General features: G+C 44.6%; 1 protein-coding gene across 2 annotated transcripts in view; it reads left to right on the top strand.

Moving 5' to 3' along the window:
* tox2 (TOX high mobility group box family member 2) overlaps window positions 1-27718 on the top strand; it is a 59321-nt gene that overhangs the window by 17288 nt on the left and 14315 nt on the right. For both annotated transcript variants that reach the window (XM_007911368.2, XM_007911369.2), the window contains exon 2: window positions 24192-24257. In XM_007911368.2, the coding sequence (XP_007909559.1) occupies window positions 24192-24257 (66 nt within the window). The remainder of the gene's footprint in view (window positions 1-24191; window positions 24258-27718) is intronic.

The raw sequence follows: 27718 nt of genomic DNA, 5'->3' as shown, positions 1-27718 counted from the left end.
ACCCAGGAGCACATTGAGGGGACGTCTCAAAGCGCTTCACAGAATATACTGTAAAGTCTAGTGATTGTATACTTTGGGAACCGTGGCAGCCAATTGTGCACAGCAATGTCCAGTCGTGGATTGAGTGACCAAATTATTATTATTATTTTGGGGGGTGAGGGATTATTACTCCTGGTAAAGCGATCTGACAATCGACTAACAACTGGGTTCTTACTTACCTCTAGGTAAACAGGCATGTGGAGTAAGGAAGTTCGCCCATTGTTTGTTTCTCCTTGCCCGGGAATCTAACCCAGGTCCTCTCGCTTGTGAGGCAAGTGCTCTAACCACTGAGCTACAGGAAAGAGAATATAATCATCGTATTGTCAAAATGTTCCTTGTGGGGAGGTCAGAACGGCTCTGTGTCAATTAGAGGTCCTCTGAACGCAGATTACCTCCCCCTCTCTCCCACAGAAAGTCAAACTGAGTTTTTTCTATTGGAGTACTGAACATGAAGAGTTAATAGGGATTGCATGCAGTGTTTGGCCTCTCCTTATCTCAGGCAAACAAAGAGCAGGTGCAGAGCAGGTCCACTGGCTACTTCCTCCTGTTTAATTACCACTGCCCACCCCCCAGTGAGTGAATCACCATTTCTTACCAACTCGGTTGTGATGGGGGTCTTTTCTTTCACTGCTGGAGAAACCACATCCTCGCCTTGTCTCCTCCTCCAGCACATTGACTTATTGCAGCCTATGTATAGAAACATGAGATGCTGGGTTCTGTGTGTTGCTGTTATACCCACAGTAATAAGCCTGATATCCACAGTAATTGGGACTGGTCCCCTTGTGGATATGAAAGCAGGTTGTGTGTGTCTCTCTCGAACCCTCTATTTACATGTATTTGGATCTCTCCATCTTGTGCTGTCAGTTCACAATCCTGCTCCACTGGAATCTCGATTCTGGAAACCTGGCGAGCTTAAAAATAACCCATCACCAGCTGCCTTAACCTTTGTATCAGTGCCAGATGTAACTGTATCACTGACTGACAGGCTCTATATCACTGACCGATGCAGATAGTATAATGTGCAAGTGAAATGCAGAGTTTTACTGTAGTTTTGAAGCGTCCAGACTTGGGGTTGTCCTGCACTGTATGTCGCTTGGAATGGGAAATCTTCCTTTGAAAATGGTTGTTGTCTTTGGGAAGCCACATTGGGCAAACAGAGTAGATCAGTGGGAGCTTTTACAGACTCAGTACAGGAAAGAGCAGACAACAACAACAAATTCCATTTCATGTTGGGAGGATGTCCCAAGGCGCTGATGGTGCTGATTTTATCGGGGCTTTATATATGTTTGATTGATAGCGGAGAGAACCCTTGAGATATATCGAGAGCTGAACAAACATCACAGAGTTTACAATGTTTCTGGGAGGAGTTTAGTGTTTTTAAAGAATTAATTTAGATAATTACCATGTTGAATCATAGAATTATACAGCACAGAAGGAGGCCATTCGGCCCATCGTGTCTGTGCCAACTCTTTGAAAAGAGCTTCCAAATCAATCCCACTCCCCCACTCTCTCCCCATAGCCCTGATCAACCCCACTCTCCCCATAGCCCTGATCAACCCCACTCTCCCCATAGCCCTGATCAACCCCTCTCTCCCCCATAGCCCTGATCAACCCCACTCCCCCGCTCTCCCCCCATACCCCTGATCAACCCCACTCCCCCGCTCTCTCCCCATAGCCCTGATCAACCCCACTCCCCCACTCTCTCCCCATAGCCCTGATCAACCCCACTCCCCCACTCTCTCCCCATAGCCCTGATCAACCCCACTCTCTCCCCATAGCCCTGATCAACCCCACTCCCCCGCTCTCTCTCCATAGCCCTGATCAACCCCACTCCCCCACTCTCCCCCCATAGCCCTGCAAACTTGTCCTCCACAAATAATTACTCTCTTAAATGTTGTTATCGAATTGGCTTCCACCAGGCTTTCAGGCAATGCATTCCAACTCACTGTGTTAGAATCATTAGACATTGACGACTGTGCGGAACACAGACTGGGAGACACAGAGTGGCTAAATCTATCATCTGATGGTGAACAGTCTTGGAGACTAGGAAGGTCACTAGTCTGTGCTGAGTTAGTGAGGTGACGTGGGGAAGGAGATATGTAGGATTGACATTTGGCTCTAACACCCCTGTGTAGGAGAAAGAGGAATAATCAACCAGGGCTCCTTCCCAGGCCTGATGGTTATTGCTGGAAAGTGTAGGCAGATGAGGACAAAGTTGCCTCCAATGCCGCCCCACCCACCCCGTGGGGTGTCAATAGTCTGTCAATACCTGAAGTATGGCCACATGGGGAATACCTTAGACAACAGCTAACGGTTTTCTGACTGAACCCCAGCACAAGTCACCACACTTAGTACAGATCAGAGAGAAACCGGTACCATCAACACCTCCAGATCTCATATCAGTGCTGTGAGTTTGAGCGGCCCACACACATCAGTGCTGAGTGGGTCTGAACCGTGTTTTTTAGCAGTGAAATTGTGAAAGGTTGAGAAGACAGTGGTTTCACTTTCAGGACTGTGGGTCTGTAATCTGAATCATTAAGTTTGGTTGTTGACAAAGTGAATGTTTATTAACGTGCAGTACATTAGGGGGTGGGTGCAGCTAATTCCATTGACAAAAGTACTGACATGCTCAGTTGCCAGAATCTTCTCAATGTCTATTCAAGAACCAATCTTTAACATTAACGTGTCTCAGTTCAGGTGACCAGCCATCTTCTAACACAGTCGTCTTTATCCAATTCCCCAGATAACCAAGCATGAAAAATGTCAACTTTCTGGGTTATCTTGTCACTGCTGACATCACTTCCTGTGCATGCATAACACGCAGGAAGTGACATCAGTGCAAGGACTTCCTGCACTTCATGTGCAACTTACAGGAAGTGTCTTCGGTGACAACCTGGCAACCCAGAGGTTGGCCATTTTTTAGCACAGGAAGTTGATTATTCCAGAAGGGAAGTGTACCCATGACCCACAGTAGATCTGCTCTTAATTAATGCGGTGCTAACGGGGCAGACCTGTATAAGTCAAGTTAATACTCAGTGACTGAATGTGAATCCAAGCACTCTGTCTAATGAGCCGCAGTTGGACAGCAATGTAAGATGCTCTTTGCTGTAGTGTGAGAGGGATTGGGGTCCTCAGACCCAAGGCTACATTGGAAGTTAATTAAAGCCCCTTTTTTAAGAGAATACTTACTGCTTGCAGATTAAATATTAAATTATACAATTTATAATTATTGAATTCTGCAAATGACACATTCAATATCATTCTCTGGCTGTACTTTCAATCAAATGTTTGGAAATCGGAAGAGAATTATTCTTGTGTTAAAATGGCGTCACCTGGGATCTGGCTGACAAAGGAGCTGATGGCTCATTGAGGATTTCATTCCATCATTATAATCTTAGTCGTGACATGTAAATTATGTAAATCTTTTAATAATAATAATAATCCTTGCATTTGGTATAGTGCCTTTCACGTCAGGAGGATGTCCCAAAGCACTTCACAGGATTTACTGTGAAGTGGAGTGACTGTGTGTTTGTAGGCAGTAGTGTAAAGTAAGTGGTGTAAAGTAAGTGGTTTAATTTAATAAAATTATTCAGTGTATGTGCTATTAAACAAGTGGTTTACATGAATTTATTTTTATCTTCAGTGCTCATTCAAAATGAATGGTGTGATAAATGACACACTTTCCTATTTTAGTCCATGGTCAATATTCAGTATCTCCAGGTACACCCGTCTTAGCTAGACACCCTTATAGACTTGAGTTAGATTCCTAGTTTAATAGTGACATGAAATGCGCTACTGTCTGCAAGTATAAAAATTCTATTGTTGGTGAAAGGAGCTACCCCTGTGCCAGCATTGCCTAATACGGCTCATTAGATAGAGTGTCAGAGGGCCAGTGCTCCACAGTGCAAAGGTGTGAAGTGAATTAATGTGATAATAATCTCCAATAGGAGCCAATAGGATCTGGCAAGCGACAAATCCTAGAAGATTTACGGGGAGGGGAGCAAATGTAGGAGCCAGTAACAGCTCTGAGCAAAAACAGAAGTCGCTGGGACATTCAGCAGGTCAGGCAGCGTCTATGGAGAAGGGAAAGTGAGTCAGCATGTTGGCTGATCATCTGGGCCAGGGTGGAGTATTGATACACTATCCATTTCTCTAGTCCTAACCTCAGATCTGAAGGTCTCATTGACGGGACATCTGTATGTTGAGATCTTGGCTCTTAGTTGTTTGTTCTTTGGTTTTATAGAAATGGGTAGACAGCAGCAGGGAGATTATTTATGTAAAATTTTGGCAAAACTCTGAATTTGCTTCGGAAGGATTGTTCTCCTGATTCAACCAAGCCAGTTTTGGATGGATGTGTGACCTGAGGATCACCCTATCTCAGGAGTTGCCTCTCACACTCCTGGTTGGGATCCATGAGTTGTGTCTGACAGCTGATCCTTCCCTCACCATCCTATGCAATTGCTCACTTGTTATAATAATAATAATCCTTGCATTTGATATAGCGCTTTTCACGTCTTCTAGACGTCCCAAAGCGCTTCACAGAATATACTGTAAAGTGAATTGACTGTATATTTGTGGGCGAACACGGCAGCCAATTGCGCACAGCAACGTCCCACAAACAGTCGTAGATTGAAAATGACCGATTTATTATTGTTTTGTTTTTTTGGAGGGATTATGGTTCTCTCTCTCAGAACATTTTCTTTTCCCTGCATTGTCAATATTTTTATGGCCATCGCTTCTCTGAGTTCCAAAAGCTTCTGTGTTTCCCATATGTTCTTCCTCTTTGGATCTTCATTGAGGTGAAATGAAAATCCAGCACATTGTTACTTCTCTTAATCATTAAATAAAAGTCATTGTGTTCCTGGTTCTCTGCCTCCAGTCTTCCCTTCCTCCAAAACTCTTCATCCTTTTCAAACCACAGCTTGGCCTCGTCCAACCTCCAGTTCTTGATTTATCTCATGTTTTTCCACCTTGCACGACTGAAATTCAGAGAATGCCAGACAGCGGAGGGATAACCAAGTCTGTTCTCTAATGCAGAGGACCTCTGAAAATCCCAAAAGAAGTTAATTCAACAGAAAAAAGAATCAACTCTTTGCTAAATGCAAAAGCAAGTTAATATGATGGCTGATCTACAGTGTGTAATGTAGAGTGAGTGGATAACTGGACAGGAGATCCAAGCCATGCTTTCTTGTCTTTATTCCTGTGAATAGAGTTGGGACAGGAGTTATCATTACTACTGGATGTAATGTCTCCTGCATTGAAGTATTTTGTCCGCAGGGTAAGAGCAGCCATTGCAGTCAGGTCGGGTGGTTTCGCTCTGGCTGCTGGTGGTCATCAGGTTAATACCAGGTTAATACTCGAGCCAATTGGTGTAGAATAGATGATGTACCTTGTTAAGCTTTGTACAGAGGTGAATTTGCAGTTGGGTTAGACTCTGTGTCAGGAGCCAGGTTCTGCTGGGTTTAGGAGAGCACTCGACCATGCTTATCTGAACAGTCCTTCTTCTTGTCACATTGTAATGCCCTTTGCTAATCTGTCTCGCTTGCAACAGTTAAATGGCTTTTAAATGAGTGTTAATTCACTGAACAAACTGGTGCATTTGTAAACAGTGGGAAAGACACTTGTTAAATGGCTGAAAGTAACAAACCCAGAATCTGAAAGTTAATTATTGAAGGGGAGAGGGACTGGGTGTGTTAATCTCAAGCAAACAAACAGAGATGGAGGATTAAAACATTCAAATCAACTCCAATTACTGCAAAGCAGCTGCTACTCACTGAAAATCTGAGATAATTTAATTTTAATTACATTTTAATTCAAATTTAAAATGTTATTTTACACATAATTAGTTGGGTGTAGTATGCATATCAATAATATATTGCTCAACAGCGCAGGAACTCACAATTTCTATTTAAAAATGTGGTGTTCTCAAATTGACATTATGACTATATCCAATATTTCGCTTTGAACAATTTCTCGCCCAGGAGAAGTCACACAACGTCTAACAAAAGTGATAGAGCAGAACACAGCTACACGGTGACTTTCAGCATCGGGACTTTTATTTACAGTGAATTCCACTATTTCAGTTGTAACCCCCAAAGGCACAATTAACACAGGTAATTCTGGTTCGGGAACACCGCATCTTCAACCAGTGAGATTTCAAACTGGTCAAAATATAAGCCATTTTACAACTTGTGCTCAGACGTCAGGGCTGTGAATGATGTTCTTTTGGAACCCGGTTACTTTCAGCCACTCACTTGTGGAGTGAGCAACAACAACAACAAATTACATTTGTAGCGTGCCTTTCACGTCGGGAGGACGTCCCAAGGCAATGGACAGTCAAGGATTTGGACCCGAGCTGGGGTTGGGATCAGGAGGGGTGGAGGGCAGGGAGGGTGGGAGTAGGAAAGTGACTGAAGGCACGGTCAAAGACGAGGGTCTTGAGATATGCCTTGAAAGAGGCAAGGGAGGGGCTGAGATGGAGGGACTACAGGATGGAGTTCCAGAGGATGGGGGGAGAGAGGCTGAAGACCTGACCGCCGATGGTGGGGCAGGCCGGGCGGGTGATGTGGAGTAGGCCGGAGCCCGCTTAGTGGAGAGAGCAGACAGGTCGATGTGGTGCAGGTCCCGGAGATATGAAGAAGCAAGGCCGTGGAGGGCTTTGAAGGTGACATTACAGTGAGTAGGTAGGAAGGCTTCGCTGCCTCTTGCAGTTCACTTGTGCCTTATGTGCTCTTGAGGTCTGGGAGTATGTAATCATTTTCTGATCACTTTCTGGTTTTCTACAGAGAAAGATTCAGCCTTTTCATTAACATTTTGTGTGTACGATATTTGAGAACACCATATTTTTAAATAGAAAGAATTGTGAGTTCCTGCGCTGTTGAGGATATCCTCCCGACGTGAAAGGCACTATAAATGTAATTCTGTTGTTGTTGTTGTAATGTGAAGGTTGTCTGGTTTCAGCATAAAGTCCCCTGTGTTGGAGAGGGTCCCAAATGGGGTCTGCTGATTTCATGGTTCTTTTGTTGCTGCTGTTTAGTGTTTTCAATGAAGCAAATAATAATAAGAAGAATCCTTGCGTTTGATACAACGCCTTATCAAATGCAAGGATTATTAGAACAAGCGAGTGGACCTGGGTTCGATTTTCAGGCAGGGTGAAACATTGGGCAGGTTTTCTTACTCCACACTCCTCTGTTTACCTAGCAGTTTACCTAGGAACCTAGTTGTTAAGTCAATTGGCGGATGGCTTTATCCCTTAGAAAAATAATAATAATTTGGTCATTTAATCCGTGACTGTGGAACGCTGCTGTGTGCAATTGGCTGCAGCGTTTTGCCCACAAATATACAGTCAATTCACTTTACAGTATATTCTGTGAACTGCTTTGAGACGTCTGAAAGTTGTGGTAAGGCGCTGTATCAAATGCAAGGATTATTATTATTATAAGTCCACTCATTTCCGCCAAAGGCCACAGTCAGGTTCGGTAGAGACAAGATCAGGCTCAGTTGAGATACACTTTGTTTTCAAGTGCCTCGCTGCTCCCAGAGATGAGGCAAGATTACTGGGTCACTATACTCTGTGAGGGGTGCTACACAAAGTTGTTGTTGGGTGTCATCATTTTGCTTTGATCCATGTGATCTATCATCTCTTCCTGTGGGAACGATTAAAGGTGAACTTGTTGCCTTAAAAGTAATTCAAAATGAAACCTCTGATTTATTTGAGTTGGCAGGATTGATATTGATCTAGTTATTGCTGACTTAAACTGTTACCAATGACTATTGCAGGAAGTTAGCCAAATCTGGTGTATCAGCCTGGTTCAGTGGTAGCACTCGCCTCTGAGTTACAACCACATAATCTAAGCTGATGTTCCAGTGCAGTGCTGGGAGTGTCGGATTGTTGAAGGTGCCGTCTTTTGGAATGAGATGTTATACCGAGGTCCCGTCTGCCTGTTTTGGTGGACGTTAAAGATCCCACGGCCAACAATCCTCCAAATAAAATTTGGTCACTCACTCCTTGACTTTTTTTGGGACACTGCTGAGTGTAACTGGCTGCTGTGTTTCACCCACAAAATAAACAGTCACTCCACTTTACAGTGTATCCTGTGAAGCGCTTTGAGACGTCTCAACATGTAATAAGGCACTATATCAAATGCAAAGATGATGATTATTATTATTTAATGTTTTCTTCTTATTTACCTGATATTGCAGCCTCACATTTTAAGCCAGAACGCATTCCTAATTTGTGTTGAGAACAGTTCAGGATCATCTTGTGTATATTCTCTATAAATGAAGGGGACTTGCTTGGGGTGCTTACTGTACAGCAGAGTCCTGTAGCTCAGTGTTTAGAGCACTCGCCTCGCAAGCGAGAGACCTGGGTTCAATTCCCAGCAGGTTGAAATGTTGGGCAAGTTTCCTTACTCCACGCGCCTCTGTTTACCTGGCAGTAAATAGGAACCTGGTTGTTAGTCAATTGGCGGATCGCTTTTATTAATAATAATAAATTGGTCACTTCAATCCATGACTGTTTGTGGGACACTGCTGTTCACAATTAGTGCTGCGTTTTGCCCACAAACTATACAGTCAATTCTCTTTGTAGTATATTCTGTGAAGCGCTTTGAGATAGAAGGCACTATATCAAATGCAAGGATTATTATTATTACAGTGTGGCTGACTGCAGGGGCTCCCACCCTCAGACAGATACTTTAAGGCTATTGTGAAGCCAATACAGCAAGGTAATGCATATTGATTGCATTGTGAATTTTGGAGGGGGCTAAGCCCCCTCCACCGCACCGCCCCTCCCCCCCCACACACAGTCTGATCCAGCTGCAAATTCACCTCTGTACAAAGCTTAACTAGGTACATCATCTATTCTAATCCTTGTATTGTTTCCCCCATAATAACTAACAAATGAGATCAAATCAGACCTCAATCTATTATAGACTTGACTACAATATACCACACTTTAATTTCCCTGTCTTCAACGTTGCATAATTTGCCTATTAGTCAAGTAAAATTGGATTTGGACTGGCAGAGCTAACCGCCAGCCGCTAATCTGCTCCAGCTTTCTCCAGTCTTGTATTGCCATTAAAAAATGCAAATGTTCTCCAGTCATTTACATGTTTGCATGGTTGCATTATTAATGGATTTAATTGGACAGTAAATGGGTTTCAAATTATAAATTGTTGAGATTTTTATTGCTTTCAGTCGTGGGCGTACAGCTCGGGGAGCCCTGCTCAGCCCTTTCATCTACAGCTTGGTGTTATTGGTGTAAAGATAAGGAAATGATTAAATGGGTCTTATATTATCGAGTTCTAGTCAACATCGTTTTCTATTATTTCAACTGAGAAATCTGTGTAGAAGGCTCGGGGTTTGAGAGTGTCCAGATTCATTTTTTGTGTGACTCCATACTATAATAATCATAATCCTTGCATTTGATATAGCGCTTTTCACGTCTTCTAGACGTCCCAAAGCGCTTCACAAACTATACCGTAAAGTGTAGTGACTGTGTATTTGTGGGCGAAACGCAACAGCCAATTGCACACAGTACTGAGAGGAGAGGAGACTTTCAGCCCATCAGTCTGCACTGTGTCCGAGGTTATAAGGCCACTCTGCTATCAAGTTCCGCAGCTTCTTATCTGAATTAAAAGACAATCAAATCCATTTGGATTGATTTTGCCCCTTTTACATTCTTTGAAATTAATCTCGGGATTCAGCCATCCATTTTGTATCAACTTGCAAACAGCGCGCTTGAGTTAACTGAACAACAAGGCATGGTGGTTTATCAAGGTTTTCTGCATCTCCACGTCATGGAATCTGAATCCAGTAACAGCACCAACACCTGGATAGGAATTGGATGACAAGAGTCAAATGATCAAAGCCACATTTGAAAGGACACGCTTCTAAATGGCCAACTAGTTCAAAGCGGAGTCCTGAAGCTCAGTGGTTAGAGCACTCAACTCGCAAGTGAGAGGTCCTAGGTTTGATCCCGGGCAGGGCGAAACATTGGGCAAGTTTCTTTACTCCACGCACCTCGGTTGACCGGTCTAGCGGTAAGTAGTAACCTGTTTGTTATTCGATTGGCAGATCGCTTTTCCGGGGGTGGTAATCCCTTTTAAAAAAAATAATAATTTGGTCAATTATTTTTATTTATAAACAGTCCTGACTGTTTGTGGGACGCTGCTGTGTGTAATTGGCTCCTGCGTTTCGCCCACAAAATCTAAAGTCAATTCATTTTACAGTATATTCTGTAAAGCACTTTGAAAAGTCTCAAAAAGACGCGATAAGGCGCTATATCAAATGCCACGATTATTATATCATAAAATTGTTCATGTCCTGTCTACTGTTCCAATCTCTCACCTGTAGACGTGGAACGTCTCAAATAAAAGCCCCTCCAGCCCGAGACTCACACCCGCTGCTGGTTACATGCCTTGGTTGTTTTATTTATCTCTAAAAGACCTTCCAGGTCTCAACGCTGGAATCAAACCAGATGATGAGCGTTTGAGATAATGTGTTAGGAAACACCACGATGACCAGGAAAGAGCTGTCACAAGCAGCGAGAGAGTGTGAGTAAAAATAGGATCCATTGTAAGAAAGCAGGAAATCTTCAGCCACTGTCTTACTGGCATTGATTCTGGCCATGTCAGATAAGAGTTAACTCCTTCACTCCTGGTCCTGGTAGAAATAACTCGTTATTCAATGGCTTATGTTTGGAGACTTCTGTAATCACAAGATCACAGGAGAGTTGCTCAAGACTCTTCACCCCGTTTGATTTGAGGGGTTGAGGGTTCATCTCATGGAGGTTTTTAAAACAATAAAGGGATTCAATAGGGTAGATACAGAGAAACCATTTCCTCTTGTGGGGGAATCCACAACAGGGTGCATCAGTTTAAAATTAGAGCCAGGCCATTTAAGAGTGAAATCAGGGTCAGTTTTTCATCCAAAAGGGAGTGGAAATCTGGAGCTCTCTCCCCCAAAAGGCTGTAGATTATGGCTGGATCCATTCACATTTTCAAGACTGAAGTGATAGGTGTTTGATGGCAAAGGGAAAGGAAACAGTGAGGCCAGTTTTGTGCCATCTGCGCTCGAGCAACTGGGTTTGGAATTTGAGGAGATGACTATTGTACCAGGGGAATGGGTAGGTTTGGAGACAGTCCTGGACGTCGGGGGGACAAGGGAATTAAAGGTGGAGGAGAGGCGATTGTTTAGCAGCTTGACGGCTGCATCAGGATTGCTTTGGGTGGAAGGCCAGACGGAGAGAAAGTCCGAGGATGAGAGGGTGTTTGTGAGGGATTCAGGTGGAAGCTTTTTCCATGGGCAGAGAAGATGGTGGAGGACTTGGAGGAGGGGAGGGGGATATGAGAGGAGAGGGAGATGAAGAAGTGATCAGAGATGGCCTTATCTATGATGGACAGACCAGATTTGTCAAGGCCATTCTCTGTCTCTTCACTTTGTGTGAAAGTAAATGAAGTTTAAGGCTGTTCTTATAATCACTTTCAAATATTAAGCAACAATTTGGAGATTGAGCTTTGAAGGCGGCCTAGATGAATTTGGCTCCTCAGCAGCACTGCACATATGAGATGAGTCATTGCAAACTTGTCTTGAAAGGTCACCTAATCTGCACAGGATCATGCACTTCCTGAATATCAATATTATTACTAACCTGCAGCAGGCACAAGTAAACTGCGTAGATTTGGTTATGACTAGCAGAGAGGCTATCTTGCTCATTCCAACTCATGTAAATACCAGTTCGACTCTGGCTTCCCTCAGTGGCCCAGAGTGTAAGTCTGCCACACAAGTTCAAGTCCTGGTCTGTGCTGACTCAACAAATTTCTTTCAGCCGTCGAGGTCTATATTTGGATCTGGTGCCTTGAAGTGGGTAAGGGATAAATCAGCCCCCACCTGTGCTGTGAGCCCTGCTGGAAAGTCCACATGTTGTTGGATGAGGAATGGAATTGGTTAGTCACTATCTGGACTGTCACATGAGGATTGGTCACTTGGGCGCGGTGTTGGACGGTGTCTGGTGCTGGTAGAGTGTTCCTCAGCAAGAGTTAGCATCCAGAGGAGAGTGAAATACGTGACACCAAGTGAGGTGCTCTAGTTAGCGTCGGTCAGGGAGAAAGTTCAGAGAATTCACTTCTCTGCAATTTCCTCAGTGGTTCTCTACCATCCTCAATCTAATTGTGTGTGCTATCGCCTTATCTTCTCCTGCTTAAACAGAAATGTTTGGTTTCCTATTAAGGAAGGGTCTTGTATTCCATTCAAAGCTTCTATCAGCAAAGAATCTTCGCTTTGAGATTCATCTTTAGGTCTCATAGCTCCATAGACCTTGTGCAGTTCTTTGTCCACTGGAGAATAGAATTGTAGTGGACAATGTATGTGGCTTCTGTCAGCATCTGACCATGACTGTTAGCTCTCAATCCTGCAGGTCTAGATCCTAGGTGACCAGTGAGTGCAACTGAAGCATCTCCCATTTTCCCATTTCCAGCACAATGTTGTGGGCTAAACACATGCTACATCCTACCCCTTTTCCATAATAGTTACTGCCCTTATCTCCCTAGTGTCCACTTTCAAATCATGTGCAGCGCAGTTTAGTCTGAGCAAAGCTCCAACATTGTGTCTTGATCTCAGGAGAACTTTCTCACTGCACCAATGTCAGAGGCTGCTCTTAGGTTTCAAAGGCTGGAAGATGCAGCGGGAGGAGAGGCGACATGTAAGTTCTGGAGAATCCATCCCACAGTCTAACCTGGAGCAATTTGGATAGAATGAAGAGCTCAGGAGAAATGTAAACATGGCCAACATTGTGCCCATACTGTGTGCAGGCTCCAAAATACTGTTGAAGCCAACCCTACTTTGTTCCTTTCTTTTGCACATTATTGTTGTTCATGTCACCGCTGAAGTCTATTGGGTAAATGAATCCTCTCATCTCCCCGAATAGATGCAAGAAGTGAAGTGAAGATTGCCCTTTGCCCTGCTGAATAAACACAGACTCTATACATTTACACAACATCCAGTGCTTCACACTCAATCATTACTGTGTGAGAACAGATCTGTCACTGCTTTGCTGATTGAATGGATTTGTCCAAACGAGCTGTAATCTCTTTGTCGGGTAAATGTATTTGAGACAAATACTTTATCACTGAGTGAAGTGGGGATCAGTATTGAGGAACTATCACATCACATCCGGCATTATTCCCCCCCAGGACTCATCACCTGAACAATATTTAAAGTGTGTTCTGTACATGTAAGATGTAAAACTGTAAAGGAAAACAAAATTGAAAGAATTCTGATTGGATTTTGAATCTTTGGGGAGTGCTGGGGTGCTGAACAAATCTAGTACAATTAGCACTTGTGAGAGTTCACTCAGAGTACAATTAATCTGTTGGAATTGTTTCCATAAAAGGCACATTTACTCAGACATCCTTCACTCTCTACTTGTTCTACAGAAACAGGAAAAACCTCAATAAAGAGCAGTGTTGTTCTCTAGTGGGGCAGGCCTGCTAAACAACCAATATTCTGAAATATTTACTTCCAGTTCTCTAATTCTCTAATTCACTGGTGGGGGGATATCCAAATCAAGGGGACATAGTCTTAAAATTAGAGCTAAGCCATTCAGGAGTGAAATCGGGAGGCATTTTTTCACACAAGGTTAGTGAAAATCTAGAAGTCTCTCCCGCTCCCACAAAGGCTGTGGATACTGGATCAATGCAAATTTTCAAGACTGATATGGATAGATTTTTGTTAGATCAGAGTTTCAAGGGAATTGAAAGTCCTGTGGAGTCCTGTAGCTCAGTGGTTAGAGCACTCGGTTTGTAAGTGAGAGACCTGAGTTCAATCCCAGGCAGAGGGTGACCCTCGGGCAGGTTTCCTTACTCCACACAGAGCCTAATAATAATCCCACCAAAACCAATAATAAATTGGTCATTTTCAATCTACGACTGTTTGTGGGACATTGCTGTGCGCAATTGGCTGCCGCGTTCGCCCACAAATATACAGTCAATTCACTTTACAGTGTGTTCTGTGAAGCGCTTTGGGACGTCCTCCCGACGTGGAAAGCGCTATATCAAATGCAAGGATTATTATTATTATTAATTGGGGCAAAGGCAGGTAATTGGAGTTGAGGTACAGATCAGTATTCTAACGGAATAGGGGAACACACTCGAGGGGCTGAATGGCCTCCTGTTCCTATGTTCCTCTGTATATATTATATATATAATTCTGCTCCCCAATCTTCGATATTTCAGTGCTGACATGCTCTTTCCAAGACTATACAGCCCCTGCCCTACCTCAGCCATCTCTTCCTCCTGTAGTCTACCTTCTTCTACAGAATTCTAGTGCCCACACTGGGGGAGACTACATTGTGTGATATGCTGTCCTTCAGGTTAGACATTAAGCTGCAGGACTAGCTGCTTATTCAGGTGGACGTTGAGAAACTTGTAACACTATTGAAAACATTTGAATTTCTTGCAGTATCTTGGCCAACAGACCTTCAGATTTAATTGGTTATTGAGTTTATGGCTTTGGTGGGATGTTACTCTCAGAAATTGCCTGCAAAATTTGTCGACAAATAGTCACCAGACTTGACAGCATTTCCCTATAAAGAGCTGTGAGGCATTTTCACATGGGCAATTATTTATTATTGTTGCTTTAAACTTGCACATCTGTAACCCAAGCACTACTTGATCTTTTCTCTCTAACACTTGGTGCTGTCCAGCAGTGTGAGCCTCAACTCCCAACTCAGGTTTCCAAAGCAAGGTACCCCTGCTGTTGCTGAGGCAGAGTTAAGAACTGTGTAAGGGTTGTATGTTCCTGATGCTGCTCTAAAGGATTCCTTATAGTGAGCACAAAAATCTCTGCTAAACACTGGGCAGTGTTGATGCCTGTTGCTGTGTCAATGGCATGACCACAAAAATCTCCAAAACAAAGAAAATGAAGGTGGACAAAATGAAGAGTGAGTGGTATCACTTGTCCGGCCTCAAAACTGCACAATAATAATAATAATCCTAGCATTTGATAGAATGCCTTACATCATTGAGATGTCTCAAAGCACTTTCACAGAATATAGGAACATACATTGGAACAGGAGGAGGCTGTTTTTCTGTTTTTTCTACCTAGTGAATAACTTCACACTTCCCCACATTAAGTTCCATCTGCCACCTACTCACCCACCCCCCCAGCCTGTCTATATCCCGTTGCAATCTTTTTGCATCATCCTCAGAGCTTACTCTCCCACCGAGTTTAGTGTCCGCGAATTTAGAAACGTTACATTCAATGTCCTCGTCTGGATCATTCAATGTCCTCGTCTAAATCATTTGCAGAATCATCCCACTCAGCTCCTATTACCCTACAAGCCAAAGCCTTAATGGGTAGGGTGGTCTTAGCTAGACAAGCAGCGGGAAAGCTTGCCAGACAGCAATGTCAATGGCAAGTTATGTGGGTTTAGCTGGTTAAACTCGAGCAGTTACCCCAACACACACTCTGGGGTCCCCAAGCCTTGGCTCTTCCCAACCTGCGCCTAATACTTTCCGGAATTAGATAAGCAGGATGCATCCCTCCAGGGGGGGAGAGAGAGAGAGAGCACATTCCATCCCAACAATCTATCTCTGGGAGTTCCATGTGTAGGTGGGCTGCATGGAAATCTCAACTTGGTTTGGAGACTTTTAAGCACATTGATGGGTATCTGCATGTGTCAGACACCCGGCTGGGGAAAAATAATCGGAGTGAATTTCACTGCTCCCTCTGATGTCTGTCTCACTGGGATATGTCCCTCAGAGTATAACAGATAGAGGGTACTTGACAATCATGGTGTAGTTCTGATGCTTGACAGCAGAATGTGTCATTTCTGGAATAAATGTGTTTGGTGCTTTGGTGCTGTTAGGGCTTTAGGGCCATTTGTCTTGTTTCACCTCTTGTTTGGTACAGTCCTGGCTCTGTCACTGCAAAGCTGTTTTTACATTCCTGTCCTTCTGGCTCCAGGTTTCAGCCTGGTAATGGTTACCTGGTTAGCGCACTCCACTGGCTGGTTGTTGCTCGTGAATGTTGGATATAAAATGAATGGAGTCTGCTTGTATGGTTGCTGGGATACTGAGCACATGAATCCACTGTGCTCTGGTCCTTTGTGAGACTGCAGCTCCCACACTAGTGACAAATCCAATTGTCTGTGGAGGAGAGGAGGTCGGGGATGAATTGTGGGGCTGGATAATTATTCTGGAGTTTTGCTGGATTAAAGTTGAGAATCAGGGAGTCTATACAGAAGAACACTCCTATGGAGGTTCAATGGTGGGATGCCCAGTGGGTAGATTTGTGGTTGGAAGGTACACACATGGTGTGCTAAGTGGCCTTTACTCATTCAGAACATTCTCAAGTGTTCCTATAGCTATGAGAAGACCTTTGTCATTGTTAGTGTGTGCATGTGTTTTGTGCCTATGTGTGTGCGCGTGTGTTTAAGTTTGTGCTTGTGTGTTTGTTTGTGCTTGTGGTATGCGGGTGTTTGTGTGTGCGTATGTTTGTGTTTCTGCCTGTGTGTGCATGTGTTTTTATGTTTGTGCCTGCGTGTGCGTGTGTATGCATGCCTGGGTATGTGTGTGTGCATGCCCGCCTGTGTGTGCGAGCACTTGTGTCTGTGTGTCTTTGGCTCTCGTCAACGTCTAAAATCTCACAGTTCCCACTTCCTCCACCTACCCGACCTCCCCCTAAAACTCTCCGAACCCATATGCAACCTCAGCGTCAGGTTCAACCTCCAATTATCCTTCCTCCCCCACATCCGGTCCCTCACCAGCACCGCCTTCTCCCACCTCTGACGCATCGCCCGTCTCCCCCAATACCTCTCCCCAAAAGCCGCTGAAACCCTGGTCCAGGCCTTTGTCACCTCTCGGCTGGACTACTCTAACGCCCTCCTCGCCGGCCTCCCCTCCACCACCATCCCTAAAATCCAAATCATTCAAAACTCTGCCGCTCGCATTCTCACCCGCACCAACTCCGCTCCCCGATGCCCCCAGTCCTGGCCAGACTGCACCGGCTGCCTGTCCCAGAGAGGATCGACTTCAAGATCCTCACCCTTGTATTCAAGTCCCTGCACTCCTCTGCACCCCCCGACCTCTCTGACCTCCTCTCTCCTCACAACAGTACCCATTGCCTTTGTTCCTCCGGGTCTGGCCTTCTCCTCATCCCCCGAGGCCTCCACTCCACCCTCGGCGGCCGTACCTTCAGCCACTATGCCCCAAGGTTCTGGAACTGCCTTCCTCACTCCCTTTGTCTCGTCCTCTCTCTTCCCATTTTCAGGTCTCGGCTGAAGACCTTTCTTTTCGACCGCACCTTTGCTCATCTTCCTCCCCATCCCCCCCCTCGCCCCCTCCAGCCCCCTCCCCCTGGCTCCTCCCCCTCCCCCTGGCGATCCCAGGATCCATTACTGTGAAGCTCTGAGACACCGTCCGGCGTGGAGTGTGCTGTATAAATCCAAGTTGTTGTTGTGCGTACGTGCATGTGCGTGTGCCTGTGTGTAGGTGCATGTTCGTGTGTGCATGCACATACGTGTGTGCATGCGTGCGTGTGCCTGTGTGTATAGAATTACATACAACATTTACATGGTCTTGGAAAGTTTTTTCACTAGCACGTGTGCTGCCTTGTTTCACTTGCTTGTGGGTTACCCATCCTATCTCTGCTCTCTCACAGTCCTCTAGTCACTCTAGTGCCTGAGCCTCTAAATGACATTGTTTACAATACCATTGACATTGATATAGCGCCTTTCACATCTGGAGGACATCTCAAGATGCTTAATCGTAAGCCTAACTAGCAGAAATAGAACACGCCGGCAATAAACTGGTGAAAGAAAGCTTTGGACAACTTGGATCTCAAATAACAGAATTCTTTAAAGTTAGTGAGAGGCTGATATATCCAGGAATCCTCTGTTGCATATCAAACCATCCAGCAACTTGGTTTATACCCAATGGAGGATTCATGACAATATTCTTCAGGGTGGAATTTATCGTGAAATCCAGTTAGTTATATATATATATATATATATAAAATCTCCAGTCAATTCACTTTACAGTGTATCCTGTGAGACATCTCAACGACGTGATAAGGCCCTATATCAAATGCAAGGATTATTATTATATATCTAGTGTATTATAGACAATATATTATATTATATTGTGGAATCCTGTGGCTCAGTGGTTAGAGCACTCGCCTCGCAAGCGAGAGACTTGGGTTCTATTCCCAGCAGGAGGAAATGTTGGGCAAGTTTCCTTACTCCACACAACTCTGTTTACCCAGAAGTAAGTAGGAACCCGGTTGTTAGTCGACTGGTGGATTGCTTTTCCAGGGATAATAATTCCCCAAGAAAAAACACAATAATCATTTGGTCACTCAACTCACGACTGTTTGTGGAACGCTGCTGTGCGCAATTGGCTGCTGAGTTTCGTCTACAAATACACAGTCAATTCACTTTACAGTATATTCTGTGAAGCGCTTTCAGAAATCTCAAAGGCATGAAAAGCGCTATATCAAATGCAAGGATTATTATTATTGTTATATATATATATATTAATCTTGGGAGATGAATTCAGATCTGGTACCTAATCAAAGTGATTCCAGGTTTTGAGTCCAGTATGAGCCCATGGGATGAATACAATACAAATACAAAATTACATTTGTATAGCTAGCGCCTTTCATGTCGGGAGGACAACCCCATCTATCTGCCAACTTCTGTGACAATTTCAGACCTTCTCCTGGGTTGGAGTACCAATGGCCTCCCTACACTTAGCACAAGATTCCTCAGCGAGGCTGGTGAGGGGTGGGGGGGTGGAGCTGTGTGAGTCTCGGTGGTGAGGTAGGGAGTGCTGTGCTGAGGTTTCGGCTTGGGTTACCTTGCTGAGCCAATGTGGAGGGAGCTTCACTCTTTAACGTGTGTTACACTTCCCCTGACAGCACTGCATATTGACATTGGTTGAAGGGAATCCACCAGGTCCGATCAGCTCGGTTGCTCCTGATCTCACCAGATAGCAAAGGGAATGAGATGCCTTGCTAGCAGTGGTTAAGAATTGAAACCTGGACAAGTCTTGTCATCCTTGAAACCTACTCATCCCCCTCCTCACCTGAACAGTCTGGGACCCAAGTCCTCACACTAAATAACTGCTATGAAACCTCCAGCTGCAGCTCTGGAGTACCTCTCTAACATGTGACTGTCACTGTCTGCAACTGATCTGTGTGCTTTTTTTGTGAAATGTTTAGATGGCAATAAGATAACTAATTATATGTTAAAGGAAACCAAAAGTTTTTCCATTCAGTTTATCTGATCTTGCGGTGAAAGAAGCCAATACACAGAAAGTCAGAGCTCCATACACTCACCTTCTGTCTTATCGCTAGATCTATGTTTACCATATTCAGTTAAAGTGGCTTCTGTTCAGCATCCTCTCTCCTGCCCAGTTAACCCTTTGGAGTAAATGCATTGTTTTTGTGCAGTTTGCAACAGAACAATCGTTTCACAGCCACATAGTGTTTGATGCTGAGGCTTATCTGCATCCTAGCATCCGCCTCGCTTTTACCATCTCTCTCAATGCAGTCTCTCTCCCTCTCTTTACCTCTCTCTCTCAGTCTGTCTCTGTCTGTGTGTGCGTCTCTCGCTCTCTATATCAATCAATGAAGAGGCAACTTGTGTGAAACCAAATTACAATGGAAAGATGGCTCAATTATTAAGTAAATTGTCCGGTGTTGAGCTTAGATGTATAGACTGACTTGGAAGTGTAGTGGACACTGAGTTAGTTAATCTTCAATCTCTCCTAAAACATCTCACTTTGACTCTGCCTTTGGTTATTCTCCCAAACCAACCCTCCTATCCTCCATTCCCATTGTCATTGTGAAGGACTTTGAGATGTGAAAGGTGCTAAATAATTATCAAGCTGAGCTGAACTACCCAGTGACCACAGCTGAATGACTAGCAGGTGAGACCAGGATTGGGGTTTACAAGTCCTGTAAACCATGGAGTCTTGTAGCTTACACTTGCCTCACAAGTGAACGACCTGGATTTGATTCCCAGGCAGGGCAAAACCTTAGGCAAGTTTCCTTACTCTACACACCTCTGTTTACCAGCAGTAATCAGGAACCCGGTTGTTAGTCGATTGGCGGATCGCTTTTTTGGGGGTAATAATCCCTTCAAAAAGAATAATAATAATTCGGTCATTCAATCCACCACTGTTTGTGGAAAACTGCTGTGCATAATTGGCTGCCGCGTTTCGCCCACAAAATCCACAGTGGTTGGAAAGGTAATTGCAGGAGCTTGGGAGGATAGGGAAACCAGTCTGTAATCTCCAGTTCCATTCACAACCAGCTATTTAGTAGATGCAAGGATTATTAACTCAGTCTCTCTCGCTTGCTTTTGTTGGGAGGCTGCCCTACACACACTATGTGGGGGAAAATTTGTTAAACGCTTCTAATCTTTGTCAACATTGTTTGGAATCAACAAGTGAGGTACGTTGTCTAATGAGTGATGCTGACTGAGACAATACCCCATTCAGATATTGGAATAGAAATTCCTGTGTTAGGGAATTCATTACACTTGCAGTGCGTAAGGTTTGAAGTCTGGCCACTGATCTCTCCAGTGACAGCTGAGCACAGACACAGTGGAATCTCTGCTCCTTACAGCAACAACAACATTTGTATAGCGCCTTTCACGTCGGGAGGACGTCCCAAGGCGCTGGGACTTCACCCTCCTGAACTCGGAGAGGCCTGGAATCAGACAAGGTGACAAAGTGGAACCCGCAGGAATGGCCTGGTCTTGGCCTTTGATAGCTGCCTGTGTGTCTCGGAAGAACAGGGCGTAGGCAGACACCGGCTTCTGGGGCTCGTTAGGGTCCTTCTTCTTCTTTTTCTTCTGTGTCTTTGTTTTCTTGCCCAAGTCCGTCGATGGCTCTTCTCTGTGCTGATCTGCAACGAGAAGAGATGGGTAACAATATGGAGTCATAATTACTCATTCCACACAATCAGTGCTCATTTTCAGTGGTGTATCAACATCATTCTAAAGCCTTGATTTTCAAGAGATCTATATGAAGCCTACGAAGCTTTAGATTGGAGACATGCAGGTCACTAGCCTTAAGCACTGATCTGTATGTTAATTGTGCTGGATTACATGGGGAGCATCACTAGAGGGTTAACTCTAGTAATGCCCGACCAAATATGTGGTTGAAGGAGAATCCAAAATGGCTTTTAAAAAGGGATTAGACAAGCTGTGAAATGGAGAAAAATGAAGAATTGTGGGGAAAAGGTAGGAACGAAGGACTGACTGAAGAGAAAGCTGGTGGTCTGAATGACATTCTTTGTTTGTTACATTCTGTTTGTATGTTACACTTTGTTCCTAAGGGCTCCAGCACCTTCCCTGCATGAGGGGCGCTATTATAAGTGCAAGTTGTTGTTGTACATTGTAAAGCTAGGAAATGGAATGTTTTCTCACTTTGCCAGAAAGCATTCACACCCAGCGTTCCTAACTCAGGTACAGGAAAGGTTAATGGCAGAGGATAGCTCCCTCTATATTGGCTCAACAATGTTCCTCAGCCCAATCCTTCTCCACTTTATCCATGTTGTATTTTCCATACCTGGCATCCTATGGCCTCTCTTGAGGGAGATTCAGGACTGAATTATGAGTCCTTTTATTCTGGGAGACCGCACCCACTAGGAATTGGGTTAAGATTTCCCTCAATCCATTTTGCATCGATACCCTTACAGTCGACTGACAGAGGACACCTTCCACCATTCCATGCACTAGCCACTTCAACCAATATAAATCAGAATTCTTTGTAAGGATTTTCTCTTTAAATCAAGACATTTTAAAGGGCCACCGACTTCACAAAGCTTTGTGTGAAGACACATGGTCATGATATAAGCTGCAGCTACACATTCAGTGTGAGAAGGCAGCCCTCAACGCTCCACAATCCTCATGCCATCCCCTTGAGAGCATATCATTGAGATGCTTGGTGGTGAGATATGTTCCTTTGTGTACCTTGTCTCTTGCCAAACACCTTCAAATGGCCCATCCATCAAGTGTTTGATGAGGGTCAGCGAGCAATATAAATATGGGGAGATCACAGCTGAGTCCTCACTTAAAGTGAAGTTCCAGCCAACAGGAGCAAGAACACTGAGCGACTCTTTCCCATGTGCTCTCTCTACAAGGGTCGACAATTAATCTGAGTGTCCCACGCTTTCTCTCTCTCTCTCTCTCTAGCTCAGGGACCTAAGGTCCAGTGTAGTGGGACGTCCTCCTGACGTGAAAGGCGCTCTATAAATGGAATCTTGTTGTTGTTGTTGTTGTTGTAGTGGTGCCCTGGCCAAGATCAATGAAGTCAGCAATGATCAGAGAATCAAGGCTAGGACGCGGCAGCCAATTGCACACAGCAATGTCCCACAAACAGTCGTAGATTGAAAATGACCAATTTATGATTGGTTTTGGTTTTGGAGGGATTATTATTAGGCTCTGTGTGGAGTAAGGAAACTTGCCCAAGGTTTCGCCCTCTGCCTGGAATTGAACTCAGGTCTCTCGCTTGCAAAGCGAGTGCTCTAACCACTGAGCTACAGGACTCCACATAATAATAATACAAATAATCCTTGCATTTGATATAGCACCTCATCACGTCTTCCAGATGTCTCAAGCGCTTCACTGTAAATACTGTAAAGTGAATAGATTGTATATTTGTGGGCAAACATCTATAGCGCTTTCCAGATGATTATTTTATCTAATCATGTATAAAATGCCACATCCACAAATCAGAAGTTTTTGTGCTAATTCTGTTTATTGTTGTTGTCTGTTGTGTTTCTGAGAACGTTTTTCTTGGTCAGAAAACAAAGGTCGAGGTGTTAGTTAATCTCACGAATGCAGGGGCTGCTAGTTATAAATTATTGACTTTAATTTAGTGACTTTTGGTTTGTGAACGCTGTATTGTAGACCCCAATCTGTCACCCAAACATCATGTGTGGGTGATGTGGAAGGATTTTAATATAATTTGTGTGTGTGTTTGCTGGACACCTGCTGAATGCAGGACTCTGTCAGTAAATACTGTATTCAGCATCACATTACTCAGTGCAATTCATAGATATTCACCTTTTTTATACCTTTTAAAATAAAAATGATTGAACTTATTTACCATGTAAAACAATCTGCTTTAACAGTCGCTGTCTGGACACTGCTATTTCTACTCGCTCGGTTTTAAATTTTTTGCAGTCAATTATCACTTGGCAGTTCACACCATATGTCATGTTAACTCTTTTCATTCTGTAAAGTTATAATTTAAACGTGTGAAACACTGAGTTGCTCAGGCTGATGCGCTGCTCGGTGGGAGGGTGAAAGGGATTTGATTCACTCACAGTGCGTGTCCCAGTGAGCTTCAGGTTCCAGCACAAAAAGGCCCTAAATCTGGTAACAATTGAAGGCTGTCAATGTGAGCCAGGAATCAATGTGGGGAGTGAGTACCTACAGGCTCAGGGCACCAGAAAAGTATCTATCACTGGGTAAGGCTGCATCTGCCAGAGATCAGTATCTTAACCGGGATTCAAAACTGTGATCCTCCTACTCTGAATGGCTCAGTGCACTTACTATGAGTACTATAACTATATCATTATTATAGTGCACTTACAGTGCACAATACAGTGACAATACTTACAGTGCACTATAATAATGATAATCCTTGCATCTGATATAGTGTTTTATCACGTCTTCAAGACGTCTCAAAACACTTAGCAGAATATACTGTAAAGTGAATTGAGTGTAAAATTTGCGAGTGAAACTTGGCAGCCAATTGCCCACAGCAGTGTCCCACAAAGAGTTGTGGATTGAGTGACCAAATTATAATTATATTTTTTCTGAAGTGATTATTACTCCCGGAAAAACGATCCACCAATCGACTAACAGCCAGTTAGTCAACTAATTACTGCAAGGTAAACAGAGGTGTGTGGAGAAAAAAATCTTGCCCAACATTTCTGCTTGTCTGAGAATCAAACCTAGGTCCTCTCGTTTGGGAGCCAGTGCTCTAACCACTGAGCTACAGGACTCCACACACTACTATTTGGCGACCGAGTATTAATTATTTTAAAACAAAATGGATAAAGAGGATGGAAATAAAAATTGCTCTCAGTTTGAAGTTCTACAATGCTGACCTGTTCCTTTCTTCCGTTTTCAGTTTGAAGGGGACAACATGTATATGAGTCTCACAGATGCCAATCAGGACTATCTGCCTGCCAACCAGGTAAGCGGGCATAAACCTCCTTTTAATTGTTTATTCTCGGATCCAGCTGGTTTAGAAGCATAGAATCATAGAATTTTACAGCACAGAAGGAAGCCATTCAGCCCATCGTGCCTGTGCCCGGCTCTTTGAAAGAGCTGCCAACTAGTCCCACTCCCCCGCTCTTACCCCATAGCCCTGAACAATGTTCCTTTTTAAGTCCCTATCCCATTCCCTTTTGAAAGCTTTTATCGAATCTGCTTCCACCACCTTTCAGGCCGTGCATTCCAGACTGTAACCACTCTCTGGGTTTAATTGACAAAGCAAGCTGTTTATTTCCGATGCTAGTGGCTCATTCTCTCTCCCACCCACCCCCAACGCCCCCCTCAGTGCCGACCAGATCTGTTACTAAGAGCAACTACTGTGCTACACAGAATGTACATTAGTGAGCTCCACAGTGAGACACACATCCAGCCCCAGGTTACACACAAGCTGCTGCCAATCACATGTCCCTGACCCACTCACCTCTGAAATGACTGAGACGTATATAATGAAATATGACATTTCAGAAAAAAACTAAAGAGTAGACGGTGATTGTATCAGGACTGATGTCCAATCAAATCACAGGGAACTCTTGACCCTCATAGACTTGTAAACGGCGGCTGAGCAGCTCCTGAGCTGGGCTCAGCCGTCATGGCAACAGGAAGTCTCCTTGTGCTTCATCCCAGCAGTCAGGATGGTGGTAACTGGGCTCATATGTCTATTGTTACTCTTCAACTTCCCACAAAACACTCTTACATTATGGCTCCAAACAGCTGTCAGTATTGCTTTACCAGAGGACCCAGTGTCGCTGGGCAGGTGAGCGAGGGCCATGGCTGATCTTACCTCCTGGAAGGAGCCTTTGTGTCCAAGACCCATTTGCCAGGAATCAGATTCCCTCATCTGCTTGTGTTGTGTCCCTTCCCAAACCTTGAGTCTCTCACCTGCCTTCCTCAGCTCCCCTGGTGGTTTGTAATCAGATTGGAGAGTGCCCCTGCTCCCTGCTCACCTCCTCTCCACAGGAACATGGTCAACTCTGGGGCTGTGGTCTGTGAGGGTAGTGGCTACAAAGCCCAGTGTGAATTTACTGTCAGTCCCACATGCCACTGAGCAATCCCCCTCACCATTCCCACAGACACCTCCCCGCGCTCTCACTCTCTCTGTGTCTGTCTGCCAGGTTCATACACCCATTACTTACTGTTGTTCCTATCTGTAGCCTAGTAGCAGCTACGTGTAAAGGGATGGTGGGAGGGATGTGTTGAAGCAGCCAATAACACAATGAGGGATTGTCTCGGTCAGTCAGCTTTTCACTCAGGATGGTTCACAACAACAACAAGATTTCATTTATTGAGCGCCTTTCACGTCGGGAGGACGTCCCAAGGCGCTGCACAGTTGGGTCGGGACCCGAGCAGGGCGAAATGGTGAGGGGAGGGAAGGGAGGGAGCGAGGAGGGGGGAAATGGTCAGGGTGAGGGGAGGGAAGGGAGCGAGCGAGGAGGGGGGAAATGGTCAGGGTGAGGGGAGGGAAGGGAGGGAGCGAGGAAGGGGGTAGAGAGTCGAGAGGGGAGCTGAAGGTACGGTTGAAGAGAAAGGTCTTGAGACCGGCCTTGAAGGAGGAAAGGAAGGAAGCGGCGAAGGTACTGGGGGATGGAGTTCCAGAGCCTCGGGGCTGAGAGGCTGAAGGCCTGACCACCGATGGTAGGGCGGTTGGGGCGGGGGATGAGGAGCAGACCGGAGCCAGAGGAACGGAGGGTACGGGCAGGTAGGTAGGGGGATAGTAGGTCAGAGAGGTAGGAGGGAGCAAGGCCGTGAATGGCCTTGTAGGTGAGGATGAGGATCTTGAAATCGATCCTCTGGGGGATGGGGAGCCAGTGGAGGCGAGCGAGGGCGAGGGTGAGGGCGAGGGTGAGGGCGAGGGAGGGAGTGATGTGGGCGCGAAATCTGGTGCGGGACAGTACACGAGCTGCAGAGTTCTGAATGACCTGCAGTGTGGAGGGAGGGCCGGGAAGGCCGACGAGGAGAGAGTTCCCATAGTCCAGCCTTGAGGTGATAAAGGTGTGGACCAGAGTTTCAGCCGCGTGAGGGGTGAGGTAGTGCCGTAGTTCACGCTCATTACCCAGTGTTCACTGAGACTCTGGGCATGTTTCATACACCGAGTCAACAAGCTCCCACACCAGACAGGAGCAAGGGCTCCACAAGGGGCTTTATATCAGCTGCTGTCCCACTTTGTGTCGATTTACAAAGATCTGGGATCTTCAACAGATCACAGACTTAGTTTACTCATTCCAAAAATGTTGAGACGCTTTTAAGCCAATTCTTTCCTTGGTGACTTGAGTTACAGGGAGGGTGATGTGTGCACATTCTCCAGTAGAGCTCCCTTATAAAAGAGCAAAATAACTGCACTAAACAATGGGGCATAAAGAGGGGTTTATATCAGGAGCAAGCAACACACAACAGCAGATGCACAAAGCCTAAAGCTGAACATTAGGAGTACTGATGACAGTAAATGGTATATTCAGGACTCTGTTCTATTCCTGAAGTGGAGTCCTGTAGCTCAGTGGTTAGCGTACTCGCCTTGCTAAGTGAAAGAACCTGGGTTCAATTCCCGGGCAGGGCAAAATGTTGGGCAAGTTTGCTCTACTCACCTCTGTTTACCAGCAGTGATTAGGAACCCGTTTTTTAGTCGATTGGCGGATCACTTTTCCAGGGGTAATAATCCCTTCAAAAAATAATATTCATTTGGTCACTGAATTCACGACTGTTTGTGAGACACTGCTGTGCGCAATTGGCTGCCGGGTTTCGCCCACAAAATATACAGTCGATTCACTTTACAGTATATTCTGTGAAGCACTTTGAGACATCTTGCAGCCGTGATAAGGCGCTGTATCAAATGCAAGGATTATTATTCAGGCCTGTGTTCTATTCCAGCTTTTATCTATTTTCAGTGTTCGACAAATCACTACTTTGTCCTCAGGGAACGTGTGTTATTTTCAAAAAGTGTTCTCCTAAATGCCAAGCCTGTCACATCCCAAACAGCTTTATACAAGTTGTATTCCAGAATGGACCAAAAAATCTAATCTGCCGCAAACTGTGCTCTTTATATATTAGAGGCTGTACGTGTGTCTGTGCATGCTCAACAGATGACAGTTCTTTTAGAAATTAAAGGCTATTCTGTTCCATATCCTGATAGGGTATTGTCCTTTTTTGTTCAGGTTATAGAATCATCGAAATAATAATAAAAGTTACCAGCTTTAACTTAGTTTGTTCCCATTGCTAGAAACAATGTAGTTTTGTCTGTCACAAAGATACAGTGGCTGTAAACAGGTCAACCTTTCATTCACAAAGGAACTGAATACAGTGGCTTTTAATAATAACAGTTTAATAATAATGTTGTTCGATATAGCGCCTTCTGGACTTCTCAAAGTGCTTCACAGAATATACTTTTAA

The sequence above is a fragment of the Callorhinchus milii genome, unplaced genomic scaffold, assembly GCF_018977255.1.
Source record: "Callorhinchus milii isolate IMCB2004 unplaced genomic scaffold, IMCB_Cmil_1.0 Scaffold18, whole genome shotgun sequence".
NCBI classification, from domain to species: domain Eukaryota; kingdom Metazoa; phylum Chordata; class Chondrichthyes; order Chimaeriformes; family Callorhinchidae; genus Callorhinchus; species Callorhinchus milii.
This window is presented reverse-complemented; position numbering and strand designations above follow the sequence as displayed.